General features: G+C 28.2%; 2 protein-coding genes and 1 long non-coding RNA gene across 4 annotated transcripts; 1 reads left to right on the top strand and 2 right to left on the bottom strand.

Moving 5' to 3' along the window:
* Positions 1–515: 515 nt before the first annotated feature.
* On the bottom strand, positions 516–3,923 carry LOC113363158 (protein odd-skipped-related 1-like). The gene is made up of 3 exons (XM_026605636.1): positions 3,709–3,923; positions 1,727–2,586; positions 516–1,399 (listed from the first exon to the last, which is right to left on the bottom strand). Exons 1-3 carry the CDS (start codon positions 3,766–3,768, stop codon positions 1,171–1,173), a joined length of 1,149 nt encoding a protein of 382 aa, XP_026461421.1. The 5' UTR covers positions 3,769–3,923; the 3' UTR covers positions 516–1,170.
* Positions 3,924–13,036: 9,113 nt separating this feature from the next.
* On the top strand, positions 13,037–14,383 carry LOC113375126. Its single transcript, XR_003367010.1, has 3 exons — positions 13,037–13,137; positions 13,640–13,737; positions 14,289–14,383. It is a non-coding gene; the product is annotated as an uncharacterized LOC113375126 (long non-coding RNA).
* A 1,522-nt stretch (positions 14,384–15,905) lies between these two features.
* Positions 15,906–18,762, bottom strand: LOC113375095 (U11/U12 small nuclear ribonucleoprotein 35 kDa protein-like). 2 transcript variants are annotated; one of them, XM_026615046.1, is made up of 8 exons: positions 18,614–18,762; positions 18,377–18,467; positions 18,189–18,319; positions 17,931–18,127; positions 17,778–17,839; positions 16,843–16,992; positions 16,684–16,770; positions 16,331–16,620 (listed from the first exon to the last, which is right to left on the bottom strand). In XM_026615046.1, the coding sequence occupies exons 1-8, from the start codon at positions 18,614–18,616 to the stop codon at positions 16,400–16,402; spliced, it is 942 nt and encodes a 313-aa protein (XP_026470831.1). In that variant the 5' UTR covers positions 18,617–18,762; the 3' UTR covers positions 16,331–16,399. The 2 variants fall into 2 exon arrangements, with proteins under 2 accessions (XP_026470840.1, XP_026470831.1); XM_026615055.1 differs by lacking the exons at positions 16,331–16,620; positions 16,684–16,770; positions 16,843–16,992 and adding an exon at positions 15,906–15,991.
* Positions 18,763–18,924: the final 162 nt, after the last annotated feature.

Here is an 18,924-nt window from a genome sequence, read left to right on the forward strand (position 1 = left end):
ATAAATTAGATACTAAATCATTGTTAAAATGCTAATAAACAATAACTATAATAGCTTTCACAATATTTCCGTTCATGGTACTTTCTTTTTCATTTCATTGAATTTATTTTATGATGAATTGATTGTATAGTATGTACCATCAGATTGTGTTGAAGAAGTTCAATTTACAAAAAAATTTCGGGCGTCATAATACCTGCATAATTTAAAATTAGCCAGGTTTATTTTGCAAGAACTCACACGTCATGGAGTATAACGTCACAATGCCAAATAAAACATGAAATTGCTCAATGGTACTAAAATACATATATAAATTCAAACTATATTTGTGAATATTAATATTTGTATTAAATTTTATATTTATATATACATATAGTTTAATAATATTATTTTCATATAAATAGATTCATGATCACAGCAAATATATCAATACAAGTATAAATATACATATATGCATATAAACAAATTAATCCTTATTCTAGTCGACTTTGATATCACAATTATACATAATTCTCCTCATTCATTTTGTATTTAACCCATACCAGCCAATTTTTGTCCAAAAAATCTATTTGACAGTTTTGCCCATATTATAACATATTGTTCATTCAAATATATCATTTCCTATGTTTTCCTAATATTATTTTTTACTTTTATAATTGAACTAGAGTCAATTCAAGGCACAAGTTTTAGCAATTAGTCTTAAAATTTTTTTGTATTCCATCTTTTCTTGATCGCTATATATTATATCAACATTTATCAATTCATGCATTTTACGTCATTTTGTAGCCAGTTACAGGGAATCTCCACATCAGCTTTTAATACATTTATTTTATTTTAAATATAATGATAACGTTATAAACTTGTTCTTCTACCAATATTTAATTTTTCTTCAGTCATTTCAGAATTAGACAAAAAATCTTCACTTCCCATCTTTTAAATAAGTCTTTAACCAGATCTTTATAAACATTTCTTCATTTCTTTATTAAACTTCATCATTGTGTTTATTATTTTTTGTGTCTGGTTTTATATTATCATCCTTTATCTTATGTATTTTATCAGACCTTTTAACAAATTCATTACTTCTTTCTGGCATTGGACACCAGTCACTTGCCAACTGATAATACTTCTTTGATCATATAATATTTTTGAAGCTATCTATCCATTTTTTATATTTCAAACACATTTCTGCTCTGTTATTTTATTACTATTATTCTGTTTACTATGTCTTTTAACATGTTTTGCCAGATGATCACTTCTCATAAATCGAGCAGTGCAAATGGTGCAGGCGAATCTCTTTTCGCCCGTGTGGGACCTCCTGTGTCTTGACAATTCATCAGAACGTGAAAAACGACGGGTGCACGAGGGCCAGGAACAACGATAGGGCCTTTCGCCTGTGTGACACCTGGAAGAAAGGAGAAAGGTAAAAATATAATACTAATATGTAAGATGTTGCAAACAACGTCAATCTTTATAAATTTATTTTCTATATTGTAACTTGCAATGTATTGGTTTATATGAATCGTATATATGCCAAAATTGTACAAAGTTTTGAGATTTGCAAAAGTGTCTGAAATTATATAGCTGTAAAGCAACTCTGTACACTTTAAAAGAACAGTTGAAAATTGAAAACAAATATATTTTCTCTGCATTTTAAGGTCTGCTTAGGCGGGAGTTTAAATTACTGAGTTGTCCCCTTAGAAACAATTGTAAATATGATAAAAATTCTCACCTATTATGTGCTTTAAGGTGCGACGATTTAAAGTAGTTTTTTCCGCATCCAGGATACTGGCATTCATAAATCCTTCGCCTTGTGTCTTCTGGTTTACCGACAGTTTTGGCACCATCAGTAGCAGGAGTGGCGACATCTACTGTCCCAACCAAGTTGACCATTTGTGCAGGATTCTGCGTCACTAATAAAACCGGAAAGAGTCTGTTCTCCATTTGGAAATTGGCATGGGTGATGAATGTCGGATCCAGTATATGTTGGACGTTTTGTTTTGGTGCCAATTTTGGCAGAAGTCTTTTTTCGCAAATTTTTGGCGCAGATTTTATTGTTGCTACAGGTTTGGTTTGTTGTACAACAGGTGTATAGCAAGGTTCAGTCACGCCATGGTTGACGGTTAAGTTGTTTTGTGTTGTTTCATTTTGTAATTTTGATTTGATTTTAAATTTTAATGAACGTACTACGTTGAAAGGCACTTCTTTGTCTTCATTATCAGATTGTGGCGGCGTTGGCGGTCTGAATTCAATTAAAACACCATCACGATTTATATCAGAGTCTCTGAAACATTTGCCTTGTTTATCCACACGCATTATAACTGATTCTCTTTGGTGAGTCATTGATTTGTCTGGACAATCTAACGAATTTTCTTCAAAACTAGAAAGCTGTTGGAATCTACTAGATTCAGCTAAGTTATTTTGAAATTCTGATGAAATTCTATTAAGTTCTGATAATCTATTATTTGCTTCATCCAAGTCCAATCGACAACAATGCCGTTTTCTGAGCGGAAGATCAGTATCATTTTCGGAAATATCTTGATTCTGAAAACTAGACGGCACGTACTTTCTTTTAAGATCATTTTGATTGTCCTGAAAATAAAAAATAAATATTTGTTAAAAGTTAATCTAATATCTTAATTTAACATTAATTTATTTCTAATAAATTTATTTTTTATTATTTATTTATTGCAATGTGTCAATTTTTCGGGGAAATACTAGATAAGAATTGTTATAATAGTATTTGACTGTTAAAAATTAAGTGTTTAATTATTAATATAATTAACGCTACTGAACTTATTTAAAACGGAACTTTCATGGCGGATATGTAATATAACCGTTATAACAATACGGATGAACAAGTAGATGCATTAAATTTGTACAAAATAAAAAATATAGAGTATTATATCATGGAGAATATCAAGAATAAACATAACTTAATATAAACTATACGATAAAATTAAAATTTAAAGGGTTTTCAATACAAAAACAAAGATTTTTATCAATCACGCACCGACCACGCGTCCGTGCAATGTACTCCGGGAACAAAATGCAAACGGGTGTGAAAAGATAAAGAGATATCTGTTACTACATTCAGCAAGTGTTCACGTGAACCGTGAGTGATCGCGGATAATTCATTGTTTATAATAAATATAAACTATAAATTAATTTAAAAAACAAATTCGACGTTCAGTAATCTTTAATACATCTCTTTTAAGTACATACTACCCTTTGGTTAATTTCTGTTGCATGTTAAAAGTATAGAAAATTGCTATAGAGGTGTTTCATATCAGGCCAAGGTGTAGATGATTTAGGTTTGCACTATTTGTCTAAATGTACTATTTATAGTACACGAATAGTTTAACACTATTCTAATACACACTATGTTTTTATATTTCTCAATTGATAACTAATTTCTTCAAATGTTGATTTTAGAGTTCATAGAGTTGTTCCAGGATCTCTATTTCTGAGTAAAATTTGTAAACGATTTAATTTTAGGCACATTTGTCTAATAAATTGATTATATAAATCTTTTATTTTAAGACTTATAGAAGATATGAAAACGCTTCACCTATATTTTCTATTGCGATTTTAAAGTTTACCGATAGTTGCTGTTATGTTTATAATATTAGAAAATATTTAAGATTGTTTATAGTTTTCTACGAATTTACTAAATGATATAAAAGTTATAAAAAATATTAAATAAATCCATACCTCCTTTAAATGATCCGGAGACCAAGGTGGTGACAAAATTGCACAATTTTCATAAATCATTTTTGTAAAAAACACAAACTAGTCACTTTTTACAATGATTTTATACTGTCAGACTATTAAACTAACATACAATGTAATTAGTCACGCTAGTTTAATTAATATTTAATAATTAAAATTAATTTTTACAACAGTTCTCTTTAAATAGGTGTATTCAGGACGACGATCCGTCGCGAATTGAAATCAAAATGCGCGCACAACTTAGAACAAAAATCATAGAATGTCGTTTTATTTTAATTTTTAATCAATTTCTTCTACAAATACTAAAAAAGTCAAATGTAGGCACACACCCTTTCTAGTAATAAACAAATGTATATATACAGATTTGTTGTTAAATTTAAATAAAACTAATACTAACGCATAGAAACGGTTGGAATAGTGTTGTGCAATGGACGAAATTTATAAAAATCGATGTAAATTGATAATTGTTAATAAATGCTTAGGACGATATGAAATCATTTTTATGATTAAATAACCATATCTAGTCATCTTTATCATTCCTACTAATGATTTACATATGTATATTACTACTTCCCATAGGGTAAGTTATAGTAATTGCAAGAAATCGGGTGGTCGGGCGCAAAACTTTTAATTTTAATTAAAAGTTTTGCGCGTTAATACTTATTCTTTTTTTCATTTGCAGCTATAATAATGTATTGAAGTAAACAAAAGTTGAAGATTGTAAAGCTTACAAATCGTTATAAAATCTCTTCTGTCTCTAACTTTTTGTCATAAACTTATCGATTTAACTGACGTTTCACGTATACACATTAAAGAATAATACATAGATAAAAGAAGAGTATAAAAATGAATAATATGTGTAAATTTTAAGGGGGTATTCTAGTGTAGAAATTCAAAAAAATCGATTTTTTTTATTTCATATTTGCAAAGTAAAACTATCTAAGAATATAAGTACGAGAAGGTATTTGAAAATTTGAATTATTTTTGGAGATATAGGCATTTTACTGACTCGGTCTCCATACTGGTTTGGCTTCACGCAAAACTTTAAATGCGTTTTTCCCCAACTTACTTTTTCAGTACTCTTGTCACGATTTCTGGAGTTCTACTTGACCAGTTTATTTGAAATTTTCAGAGAATCTTGTTTATAGATCTATCTATAGTCTGAACTAGAATCATCCCGAAATTCCTATTTTTACTATTTTTAAAAAATTCGAGAAACTCAGAAAAACAGTAAAAAAACCTTTTTTTTTTCAAACACTCGCCAATTTGTGAAAAAAAATTTTTTTACTCATCACTAGTTAGGGCGATTGCGACATCATTGTAGATTAATAATCTTTTTACTTTTTGCATTTTCGATGGCTAGGAGGGCTGAAATCATGTCAAGACTGACTGATCAGTTGCCAGTTTTTACAATTTTTAACTTTTTTATTTTTTAATTTTTGTTTTGTATTTTAATAATATTAATAAACAAGTGGTAAAAAAATGGATAGTAAAAACATTTAATGCTTTCTTTTACGACACTTTAAAGATGACCTAAAATTCATCGGTCTACACTAGAATACCACCTTAAGGTTGTAGTACAAGCGGTGCGATCTATGTTGCTCGTAAATCATCAACTAAAACGTATACTATCTATGTAATCAACCCTCACAGCAGCCTTGTTGCTTCGTCTTTTCCCCCATTGTTTCCAGCACTAAAATCCATCGATTCGCTCACCACCACACCGCCACAACCTGCATCAGTGTATGAGTCCTATGTGTCATCCGACCACCACGTGCTCCGGGCCTCTTCGACCAATCCGGGTCGAGGGCTCGTCGCCCGCCCGCCAATCGGAGCCGATTTCGAGCGTGATCAGCGCGTGAACTGCGAACGGTCCATGCGTGATCGCGACGTGATCGCAACGTGAGAGGCGAATGACGGGTGAGACTGCACGACGTGATGGTGAAGTGATGATGCGATGGTGCGAAAGCCGGAATGACGTCACTGGCGGTGGGATTTGTTTTGATCGCGACACCAGGGGAGAAAGACCTTGGGAATGGTCAAGATTTTGGAGGACACACCGTTTGTTACCCTTGGACTCGAATTTCACATATAAAATACTCTTCAAAGAGTACACACCGTTTGTTACCCTTGGACTCGAATTTTCACATATAAAATACTCTTCAAATACAGTACATTTACTTAAATTCTAAATCGATATGTTGTAATATGGTAAAGTGAATTGAACCTACATCGGAACATCGGAATTCATTTTTAGAGATATGGTTTCTTAAATAAAGTTTCTTATTTGATCCCTAGAATCCAAAATCACATGTGCTTAAGCTATTTTTAAATTGACTTGCCCTACTATACATATATGTATATGAATTAATATAATTTTTTTTCAAATAATAAATTTTAATTTAATTTCTATAAATGTTTTCCACATCCGCTCGATAAAATGAAACGTTCGCATTGCACGTCACGTGCGGACTTACACACCCACAAGCAACACTAAAAATACAATCGAAGCTAAAAATATTATAATTACCGTATCTCCTTGAAAAACAAACCTGAATCAAGAAAAAGGTGAAAAGGAAAAAGAATAACACGAAATAGTTACACATTTTTTTAAAATTTGTTGAAATATATATGTTACGAGACTCTTATTAGATTTTAATGTATGATCTATACAATACTTTATCCTACAGACTTTTAATGACCTTTAATGTATGATCTAGAATACTTTATACTATAGACTGTAATACTATGCCCTACATATAATCAACCAGCACCGTCTCGAAATATTCATTATTAACTTCCCGTAGAGCATGTTATAGTAATCGCAAAAAAATCGAAAATGAAAATTTTTATATATCTTTACGTTTCAAAACCTTCTGAACATTTGGCATACCTTAAGGAATCTGTATGAATGTATGTATGTGTGTGTGTATGTGTGTTTATGTGCGTGTATGTGTGTGTGTGTGTGCGGATACAAATTTTCGTCGACAATTACGGGAACACCGATCAACCGATTTGAATAATTCAAAAAACATTCGATTCATATTGATAACTAGACGTGCTGATTAGTTTTTGGCGAAGGCAGGCCATAAATGGTAACTCAGTTTTTAAAAGAACGGAGCATCCGATTTTAATAATTCAAAAAACATTTTACTTGTATTGACAAGATGAAGAATTGAACAAATTTTCATGAAGGCAGGTCTAGCGATTTCGGAGATCTAATAAAAAAAGTAAAAAAATGCCATTTGGCGGTCAAAAAATAAAATTATCAGATATTTTATAGAGATTTTAATAATAAGTATAAATTTTGTTTACATTCAAAATATGTCAAAATAAAATTATCAGATATTTTATAGAGATTTTAATAATAAGTATAAATTTTGTTTACATTCAAAATATGTCAAAATAAAGAAAACATTTTTTTTCAATAATTTTTTTTTTTCAAAAAAAAGTAATTTTGTGTTAAATTTATGAAACACAACACCAAAAATTTGAGAAACTCTCAAAAATCTATTTTTTTTTAATAAAACTTTTTCAAAAATGTTAATCGTTTTAAAAAATATAATAATTTTTGGTACGGAAAGTCCCAGCAATTTGCCTTAAGGCACGATGCCATGTGCCTCACTAGTTCATTATCATTTATGATTAATGAACCGCGTTGCTCTAGGGCATGGGTGTCAAACTCGCGGCCCGCGGGCCGCATGCGGCCCACAGCAGATATTTTTGCGGCCCGGCTGCCCGCATATGTTGACAAATGACAATATGCAATAAATAACAATTCAATTAGGAAAAAATGAAATATTCAACTGCAATAGAAATATGCTTCTTTATTAAATTTGTTTTATTATTGGATGTATTATTATTATAGATATATTTATGTTTTCGATGAATCAGCGTAGCCTTTGTTTCACTGAATGACGGTCTCGATGCAGATCGAAACGTATGGATTAATAAAGCAAATGTCCTAATTGCATTCACAACATTGTTATGTTGTCCTAAGTAAACAAATTGTGTATTATATTTTCATGTAAACCTAAATAAACTTAATTGAATTATTCAAATAATTAAATTAAGTTTATTTAGGTTAATTTTAATGAATTATAATTCATTAAAGTCGTTTTTATAATTAATTAATTAATTAACGTATGGATTAATAAAGCAAATGTCCTAATTGCATTCACAACATTGTTATGTTGTCCTAAGTAAACAAATTGTGTATTATATTTTCATGTAAACCTAAATAAACTTAATTGAATTATTATAATAATTAAATTAAGTTTATTTAGGTTAATTTTAATGAATTATAATTCATTAAAGTCGTTTTTATAATTAATTAATTAATTAACGTATGGATTAATAAAGCAAATGTCCTAATTGCATTCACAACATTGTTATGTTGTCCTAAGTAAACAAATTGTGTATTATATTTTCATGTAAACCTAAATAAACTTATTTGAATTATTATAATAATTAAATTAAGTTTATTTAGGTTAATTTTATTGAATTATAATTCATTAAAGTCGTTTTTATAATTAATTAATTAATTAACGTATGGATTAATAAAGCAAATTTCCTAATTGCATTCACAACATTGTTATGTTGTTCTAAGTAAACAAATTGTGTATTATATTTTCATGTAAACCTAAATAAACTTAATTGAATTATTATAATAATTAAATTAAGTTTATTTAGATTAATTTTAATGAATTATAATTCATTAAAGTCGTTTTTTATTTATATGCTTGTTGCCAATAAAAACTATTGTGTACTAAATACCTACTAATAAGTGTTCGAATAAAATAAGTAATTATTAACATACCCATTGTATTGATGAATTGATCGAGTTCTTATCAGTTTAACGAAACGAATAATCCAGGTTCTAGAAAATTAATCCAGATTATAGACAATAACTATATATAAATTCTATATAAATGAAAATATCCTTTATAAACCATATAATGACTTGCTGTGTATTTGTTATCATCTTCATTCAAATTGTCGATTATATGCCAGCGAGAACAAAAATATCCTTCATAAGTAAAAGTTTTAAGTATACAGATTATGTGTCATATCTTCTTTTAAGCCTAGATAAAATAAATTTCATCATATATTCAAAATAGTTGTTTTTTAAATTAATAATCATGTAAAAATAGAGAAGCTTATGCGTGCTTATATGCTTGTGACTGATTAGTTTATTGTGTACTATATACTAATAAGTTTATGAATGAATTGAGTAATTATTAACATACTAATTGTATTGATGCATTAAGTTTTTACCAGTGAGAATAAATATCCTTCATAAATAATATTATATTTATATAATTTTTTAGTATTTTATCTTTTTATTAATATTATATTATCAACTATTCTTTAACGTTTCTAGATTATCCTTTCCTAAATCTAATTCTTAGTTCAATTCGCATATTGTAATGTGTACTAAAATTTATCCAATTATTAAAGATAATAATCATAATAGTTCACTAAATCAAATAATCTCCAACTGCTCAACTTAATCTTTACACATATTGCTTTTCAAATATGTTTTAGTTTGTTTTTTAAATATGTTTAACAATTATTCTATGTTATTTTAAGAGATTGTTATATTATATATACTACTATGTTGTATTAGTAATGATTATAATTATAAGTCCACTTGGAACAATTCTGTGCGTAATGTAATAAAATAAATAAATAAATGATAATCGTACAAAGAGAGAGAAACTTTAGCCATTTAAGAAACTTGGTACTAAATACTAATTTTTAAGCGAATTAAGTAATTATTAACATACCCATTGTATTAATGTATTAAGGTTTTATACGTATAAAACCTGTATTAAGTACAGTTTAGTAACCTGTATGAAGTACTTCTCTTGATTCAACAATAAAATCATAATAAATTCGTGTAAATCATCTTCAAATTGTGGAATATATATAAGCGAACAGGAAAATACTTTATAAATAACTTTTGCCTTTCAATAAATTGTATCTATGGTTAAGTTGTTCTTAGTAAACAGATTGTGTGTGACATCTTCATTTCAACCTAAATAATCATAATTTCATTATAAATTCAATATAGTTGTTCTTATAATTAATAGTTGTGCAAAGATAGAGAAGTTTATGCATGCATATGCTTGTTGCAGATTAAAAACTATTGTGTACTAAATACTAACAAGTTTTTTAATGTATTAACTAATTATTTACATACACTTTGTATTGATGTATTGAGTTCTTACCAGTTTAACCAGACGAAAAATCCAGATTCTAGAAAGTTAATTCAGATTGTAGACAATGACTTAATTCTATATAAATGCAAATATCCTTTATAAATCATACAATGTCTTGTTTTGTACTTGTGCAAATGTTTATATCTTCAAATTGCAGATTATATGCCAGCGAATACAAATATCTTTAGAAAGATTTAGTTATTGTGCCAGCGAATACAAATATCTTCAGAAAAGATTCAGTTATTGTGCCTTTCTGTGAATTAATTATGTTATGTCATAACATGGTTATGTTATTCTGAGTACTCATTTTGTACATAATATCTTCATTTTCACCAAAATAATCATATTTTCATTATAAATTCATCGCAGTTCTTATAATTAATAATTCTGCAAAAATAAAGAAGCTTATGTGTGCATATCTTGTGGCCGATTAAAAATCTATTGTGAGCTGAATACTAATAAGTGTTTTAATGAATTATGTAATTAACAACATACCCATTGTATTAAATATTTACCCTTTTTTGCAGTATATATAAATATTCTCCATAAATAATATAACACCTTGCTTTATTTGTACTGTGAATTTTGTCATCATAACATGGTTATGTTATTCTCATTATCATTTTGTACATAATATCTTCATTTAAACTTATATAATCATAATTTAATTATAAATCAATATAGTTGTTCTTATAATTAATAATTCTGCAAAAATAGAGAAGCTTATGTGTGCACATATGCTTGTTGCTACAGCAAATGGTTTTTTACACACTGTTTTTTATGTGCTTATATGCACATAAAAAACAGTGTGTAAAAAACCATTGTGTACTAAATACTAATATCTTTTTAAATAAATTATTAACATACCTATTGTATTGATGTATTAGGTTTTTATGTTCTTGTACTCGGTAAACACAAATAATCATATTTAATGTTGAAATTCAAATAGTTATTTACAAAATGGACGTTGGTACAGGTTTGACATACGAGTGAAAGAATTTAACCAAAACTAAAAAAATATATTATTTTATATTGTAATATCATTTCTAGAGTACTTAAGCAATACGTATTTGAATTATAATTAATATTTAATGTGTATTTATTTAAATATATATTGTGCGATAATTTGAATTACTTTTAATGTTGGTGACGCTGCAACAAAGTTTGTGTACTTCACATGTTGCTGTCATTTCAAACCAAAAAAATATTGGAAAATTTGTTTATTTATTTATATATTCATTAATATAACTTATAGTTTATATAATTTGATAACACGATAATTTGCATCAGTAATGAGTTTACCAACGTTTTTTACCATTTTGGTGCTAACACTTGTAAAACTATTAGTGTTTGAAAATGCGGTTATGATTTGATTGTCAACAAGTAGATTTACTTTGAATTTTTTTCAATTAATTAGTACAATACGCGGTTTGCTGTTTAATAATTGATATCCAGGATTTATATTTTATAAGTTATTTTCAGCTAGTGTCAGTGTGAAGTTTTAATAATTTAGTTAAAAAATGTTGCTGTGTATGTCACTGACAGATACAAAATTCAGATTGGTGAAAGAAATGTGTTAATTAACGTGTGCGATTGAGTTTTCGCATATTTATTGTGTAAAGCATGGTATTGTACTTCATTTTTAATGTGGTTTCAATAATTTGTTTTAAAATTGATTGTTACTGTGTAATGCTTAATCAATTCTATTAGCTGTTGTAATCTTTAGCTACTCAAGGAAAAGTGCTTAATTAGTGTGCGGAATTGTGTTTTAACTCGGTTTATTATATTTATCATATCATTTCGCCCATATAGTCTGATTTAACGAACTGGATTTGTGTTTTCCTTCGGGGGTTGTTCTCTTCAGCATCAGCATCCGCCATTTTGAATCCGTGCAACAGCTATAAAATTAGCTACTAATCAGCTCGCGGCTCATTAGCGCGTTAGCCTCCGAACTGTTGACACCTCCGCGCGGTGCAGTGCAACAAATAAGTAAATATTATTATTTTAAAGCAAAACAGTGTCTAAAAAGTGTGTCCCGGTGTACAACCCTTTTAAAAAAGGTAAGTGCTTCTATTTTGTATTATTTTGCATAATTATTGCATTTTATTAACACCGCAAGTGACGCCGTCTGGTTCAGATGCCAACGAAATTTTGCGTGTTTCAAAATGTCGTGTGCGTGCTTTATTTGTTGATGTACGATAAATATATGTATATTTATTTGATATTATCGCACCTTTTTTAATTATTGATTGGGATTTTTGCATTTTTTTCGCAATTTAAAATTTGTGGTTTTGGAAAATCCAAGATGGCGGCCATAACCATAACCGATGGTTTTATTGTGTTTTAAACAATACAATCATTTCCATGATGTATTAATAATGAAAATTCGATACATTTCGATCCAGTGTATCTAATTACATTTAAAATATGGGCCTGTACAATATTTTTTATACAAAAAGCCACATCAAATTTTTCGGTTTTTTACCGAAAGAAAATGGCGGCTCTCTACTGTCAACTAACGAAAGTTTCAAATGCAATTTTAGCAATACAATTGTATCTGCAATGATAATATAATGATAAATCAATTGCATTGCACGAGCTGAATACAATTTTGTATGAAAATTTGAAATTATTTTTGAAGTTTTTGCAAAGTACCAATCAACCTTCCTGTTAGAAAATTTGGTTCATATTTTTTTCATTATCATGATCTTTGTATTGAACAAAAATTACATACATCGTACACTATTTTAATATTTTAATTTTACGATGAATATGGCAACGAAATTATTATTTAGGCGTTTGCTGTTTTTATTATATTTTTTAAAATGACCAGCAACGATATTATAAATTGGACGTTTGCTGTTTTTATTAATTATGGCAACGATATTATAAATTGGACGTTTGCCGTTTTTTATTATTTTTGGCAACGATATTATAAATTGGACGTTTGCCATTTTTATTACTTTTTTGGCAACGATATTATAAATTGGACGCTTGCTGTTCTCAACTAAAACAAAATTTAAACAATAATTCTTACTATTTTAAATAGTAATGCCATTTATTAATTGAAGTCTCTTTTAATTACAGAGGTATGAGCCATCATCAGGAATAACGACGTCAAAGTAGTTCCTCTGGAACATCCAAGGTCCTCAATATTAAGATCTTCATCAGTGATGGAAATTGTCAGGTACTAATATAGTACACAATATTATTAATTGGACTTTTGCTGTTTTTATTATATTTTTGGCATCGCTATTATAAATTGGACGTTTGCTATTATAATTATTTTTTTGGCAACGATATTATAAATTGGACGTTTGTCATTTTTTATTATTTTTGGCAACGATATTATAAATTGGACGTTTGCCGTTTTTATCATATTTTTAGCAACGATATTATAAATTGGACGTTTGCTGTTTTATTATATTTCTGGCAACGATATTATAAATTGGACGTTTGCTATTATAATTATTTTTTTGGCAACGATATTATAAATTGGACGTTTGCCATTTTTTATTATTTTTGGCAACGATATTATAAATTGGACGTTTTCCATTTTTATTATTTTTTTGGCAACGATATTATAAATTGGACGCTTGCTGTTCTCAACTAAAACAAAATTTTAACAATAATTATTACTATTTTAAATAGTAATGCCATTTATTAATTAAAATCGCTTTTAATTACAGATATGGGCCATCATCAGGAACAACGGCGTCAAAGTAGATCCTCTGGAACATCCAAGGTCCTCAATATTAAGATCTTCATCAGTGATGGAAATTATCAGGTACTAATATAGTACACAATATTATTAATTGGACTTTTGCTGTTTTTATTATATTTTTGGCAACGATATTATAAATTGAAAGTTTGCCGCTTTTTATTATATTTTTGGCAACGATATTACAAATTGGACGTTTGCTGCTTTTTATTATATTTTTGGCAACAATATTATAAATTGGACGTTTGCTATTATAATTATTTTTTTGGCAACGATATTATAAATTGGACGTTTGTCATTTTTTATTATTTTTGGCAACGATATTATAAATTGGTCGTTTGCCGTTTTTATCATATTTTTAGCAACGATATTATAAACTGGACGTTTGCTGTTTTATTATATTTCTGGCAACGATATTATAATTTGGACGTTTGCTATTATAATTATTTTTTTGGCAACGATATTATAAATTGGACGTTTGCCATTTTTTATTATTTTTGGCAACGATATTATAAATTGGACGCTTGCTGTTCTCAACTAAAACAAATTTTAAACAATAATTATTACTATTTTAAAGAGTAATTCCATCAATTAATGAACGTTTCTTTTGATTACAGATATGAGCCATCATCAGGAACAATGACATCAAAATAGATCCTCCGGAACATCCAAGGTCCTCAATATTAGGATCGCCATCAATGAACAATATCAGGTACAAATATATAATTATATAAAATTATTTAATGGATGTTTGCTGTTTTTATTATATTTTATTACAAAAAGCTCTAAGAAAATACATAAAGAATAAATTTTATTTCAATAAATATAACATTTAAATTCCATCAAGCAGTACAACTTGTTGCTACATGTTTTGCATTAAAAATCTCTGTCCAATAACTATCAGGATCGCAAACAAAAGAAAGCCCTTTTCCATCTTGTTGCTCTTTGGTTATGATAATTTTCTTGTATCGAACAAATTACATACATTGTGGCAATTATTTTCACAATACCTTTTGCCAACGTTGCTCTAAGTCTAGGGCATTATGATATAAAACTTTGTACAAATATTCTTAATAATTCACATTAAGCAAGTCGTTCAAAAGATACAGAACTATAATAAATAAAATGCACAAATGCGTTGTTTGAATTATCAATAGTACAGAAACTTAATGGCCAATACAGATTATTAAGATAAATTGATTAAAATAAGGTTAAATAATATAACAAATTAACAGGACTGCGTGACTTAATACAAAACTATCAAAAAGCTTATTTAAATTATACTTATATATTATTTTAATAATATACAAACAATTCTAAACTATACTACATTTATCACAATGACTTTGAAGTCCAAAGTTCAATTTTTTTTATGAAAATTTAATGTATTGTCTATTCATGAAAGGTAACACCTTCAAAAACGTTCATTAACTGCATAATCAAAAACAAATCCAAACCAGTATCTTTATCAAATCTACACAAGTTGTCCATACCACTGGTTCTTTTATTCTTATTTTTACCAGGAACTTTACTTTCCAAATCTAAACCATGTGAAGCATCTCGATGATGTCCTAAGCTTCTTGAACCCTTTCTTGTCCTTTTGTCATTTCCATTCATCAACTGTAAAAAGTACATTTTCAGATAAATGTATATTTCTTTGCAATATATATATATATATATATATATATATATATGCATACCTTTTCATGATTCTCCTTATGGTGTCCGAAAATAGAAGGATCTTTTTGATCAAAAATATACAAAATATTATTATCTTCCAGCACAAAATCTTGTTCTAAAAGAGATTCGTGTGGTCTAAACATTCCATTAGCAATATTTGGCAAGTTATGTTGACCATGATGACTCCTTGCCTCAATCTATAAGATTAAAAGAATTACAATATAATATAAGTAATGTCAATTCAACAGTTTCATAGCAATTACCTTTGTTATTTGTATTACAAAGAAAAACAAAATTAAAATCACTATTGTGATTATTAATGATAGCATTCCTATCATTTTCAATTAAATATAATATTTATAAAGTACCAGATATGCATTCGTGTTGTTTTAAATAAAATGTTGCTTCAAAATTATTTTATCAATTTCATGCTTAATCAAAAATTTAATCTCAAAATGTAATAGAAAATTTCACACTGATTAATTCTTTTGATAATATATTTATATATACATGTATATTTCTTGAAGTATTGTACAAAATTTATAAAATAAAGTAATCTAAACACAGCTTCAATGTTTTCTTGTGAAAGCGTCAATAGGTCTAAGAAATGGTCTCGCTTTTCCTCCAAACCTCAATTGACCTAAAACCAAACAATATTTAATTATTGAGTATCTATGAAATTTGTTTAACAAAAAAATGTCTACAAATTCTATTAATAACAAATGCCCCCATTTTTTAAACGAGATGCATTACTCGTATATATGTTTAAATCATACCAACAATATATACAAGATATTTGGGAAATTTAATTAATTTATATATGTATATATATATATATATATATATATATAAATGTATATTTATGTACATTAAACATTATATCTTAACATAAATAAAATAAAGTACTAAATTCCAAATGAAACTTGATATTATTGAATATCCTTTATTGAAATCACATTCAATACAAATTTCAGTCTTGACACCTCGCATATTATAAACCAATCTTTCATTTCAAAACAGAATTTCAAGGAATATATAATTTCTATTCTTAGCTAAGTTTCAAATTCATTTTATTCAAAACTTTTAAATTTGCAATCATTGCTTTTGCTCTATATAACTGCTTTCCAAGTGTAAGTTTTTGTCGTTTTAACTCATTAATTGTTTTTTCATGATCTTTGATCATGTTATACATTTTCAATTCCCTTTTCGTCAAGTATTCTATTTTGCCAATTCCTAAAGTTTGTAGAACTGTTCGTGCACGTGGTTGTCCTAAAATGGTAATAGATATAAATTATACAAAATTTTAAAATATGCATAATGTTAAGTACGAACTGGGCTTTTTGTTGATTGTCACATTTTCATATGTATGATCCGGAACTTGAGGTGAACCACATGATTGAGATTGAGTTTCAGATGCATCTTGAAATAAGAATAGAAAATATAATTGTTGATACTATAGAAGTATAGAATATATTGCAAATATTGACATACTGTCTTCAGATTCTGAAGAATCCAGTACATAAACCAGTTCATCCACGAACTCTATAATGTGTGCTTCATCTGATTTAGGTGCTTCATTTGATTTAGGTGCTTCTTTTAATTTAGGTGCTTCTTTTAATTTAGGTGCTTCCTCTGGTTTACCTGTTAACTTCAAAGTAGGTATAGCACTTTTCTTAAGACCCTTTTGCAATCTGTCACTACCTTTTGGATAAAAACAATCGTCTTCGAAGTGCTCATCGCAAACTCTGTAATTATCTAAATCTTTGCACCTCAAATCGTCTCTATTAATGGCATCGAGCCACCTCAAACGCATCTTGAAAACAATAACTAATGAGTTTGAAATTATACAAATAACAATATTTTTTAGGATACTTACTTTGTCACAAGATTTACTTGGAAAAGAACGTAATACGACGTGTTCGGACTTTGAATTATTATTACAATCGGGTACGCAGCATTTAAATCCCATTTTTAATTAATATTTCTACGATTCATTTGCATAAAATCACAAATATGAGAATAAACACAAATTTAATGTTGACATAATGAGTGGGGTTATGATTGTTGTCACTTGTCATGCCATCTGGCAATCTCTAATAAGAACTTATACCTACTTGGGCAAGAATGAAATATAAGGACATCGCGGGGCCCTCCCACAAAAAATATATGTTTTGTTCTGCACAACATTTCACAATGCTGTGTAATTGACTTTAATTCCCAGTCCAAAATTAAATAAAAAGTGTTTTTTCATGCTTCGAATAATACTTTGTATAAAGAAAATCAAGTCTTCATTATACACACACACACACACACACACACACACATATATATATACTTGATAACATTAAATTTGTGTTTATTCTCATATATATATATATATATATATATATATATATATGTGAAATAAAATATAAACAAAAATGTACCTGATTCTTTTTGTCCTCCAAATCCTCCTCCTAAGCGACGAGGTTTCCATCCTTTCAAAGTTCTACAATAAAAGTATAGTTGTACTTTTATTTATTTATATATATATATATATATATATATATAAATAAAAGTATTCAGATATATCTATTTACCGTTCACATTCCATGTCTACAAATATCTTCTCCTTATCAATAATCATTCCATCAGCTCTCTCACTTGCTTTTAAGGCGTCAGCAGAATGCTCATATTCTATGAAAGCATACCTCTTTGAAAATCCTGTAACAATATCACGAACTACACGACACTTTCTGATCCTGCCAAACTCTGAGAAAAATCTCATAAGCGTATTCTGTAATAATTAATCAGCAGTTCAAAATACCAGTCAAGCAATCAAGTATTTATGTCAGTACTTCTGTGCTATGTGGATTCAATCTGCCTATAAATATAGTCTTCCTGGCCTCACCGGTAACTTTTTTATTCGGATAATACTCTGAAGTTTCAGCTCTGATTATTGCTCTGTCATGTGGCTGAGTGTCTGTTGCTAAAATTAATTATATATATAATGACAACTCCAGTTAATGTTCTATAACTTATTTACCATCTATAGAACCGACTTTCAGTGGAATGTATTCATCTTTTACTATACTTTGCCAGTTGCTCGGCGAGGTTCTTCTAGGTTGTCTGGTACCCTGGATAATAGATATATATATAATATATTATTCAAATAATATTGATGATATTATGATTAAATGAAAATAGAATTAATATAGGATAAACTTTATGAATGATAAACAAATGTTGATAATTGCTTATAAGTAATTGTATTAAATCTTACCATTATGCAATGATTTGTAAATCTAAGTGGAATTATAAAAATGTCTCTTTTCTATTTTATATTTATAATGGCATCTACATCTTAGTAACTATAAAATTATGTTAAAGACACTTTATATTTTTTTGGAAAGTTTACATTTGAATTTTATTTATCCGTCAACAAGTTTTCATTGTTCTGCCACGAGAGGCGCTCAAGTACCACATTCAGTCATTCTGTCATTCTGTCATTTCACAAGAACTGACAAGAACGAAGAACTCGAATGCTAAAAACATTTTGTGTTTGTTTATTTAGTAAAAAACCTTTGAATAAAT

Source organism: Ctenocephalides felis, unplaced genomic scaffold, assembly GCF_003426905.1.
Source record: "Ctenocephalides felis isolate EL2017-DRISC unplaced genomic scaffold, ASM342690v1 CF-g0.4_SCAFFOLD_00845, whole genome shotgun sequence".
Lineage (NCBI taxonomy): Eukaryota > Metazoa > Arthropoda > Insecta > Siphonaptera > Pulicidae > Ctenocephalides > Ctenocephalides felis.

Bases quoted from the DNA above. Each gene is read 5' to 3' on its own strand.
- LOC113363158 (XM_026605636.1), bottom strand. From the start codon at position 3,768: ATGATTTATGAAAATTGTGCAATTTTGTCACCACCTTGGTCTCCGGAT. The intron at 2,587-3,708 runs GTATGGATTTAT...TTTTATTTTCAG, and splicing joins CTCCGGATCATTTAAAGGAG to GACAATCAAAATGATCTTAA. The intron at 1,400-1,726 runs GTGAGAATTTTT...CCTTTCTTCCAG, and splicing joins CACCTTAAAGCACATAATAG to GTGTCACACAGGCGAAAGGC.
- LOC113375095 (XM_026615046.1), bottom strand. The intron at 18,320-18,376 runs GTAAATAAGTTA...AATTAATTTTAG, and splicing joins GAAAGTCGGTTCTATAGATG to CAACAGACACTCAGCCACAT. The intron at 18,128-18,188 runs GTACTGACATAA...TAATTATTACAG, and splicing joins TGAATCCACATAGCACAGAA to AATACGCTTATGAGATTTTT.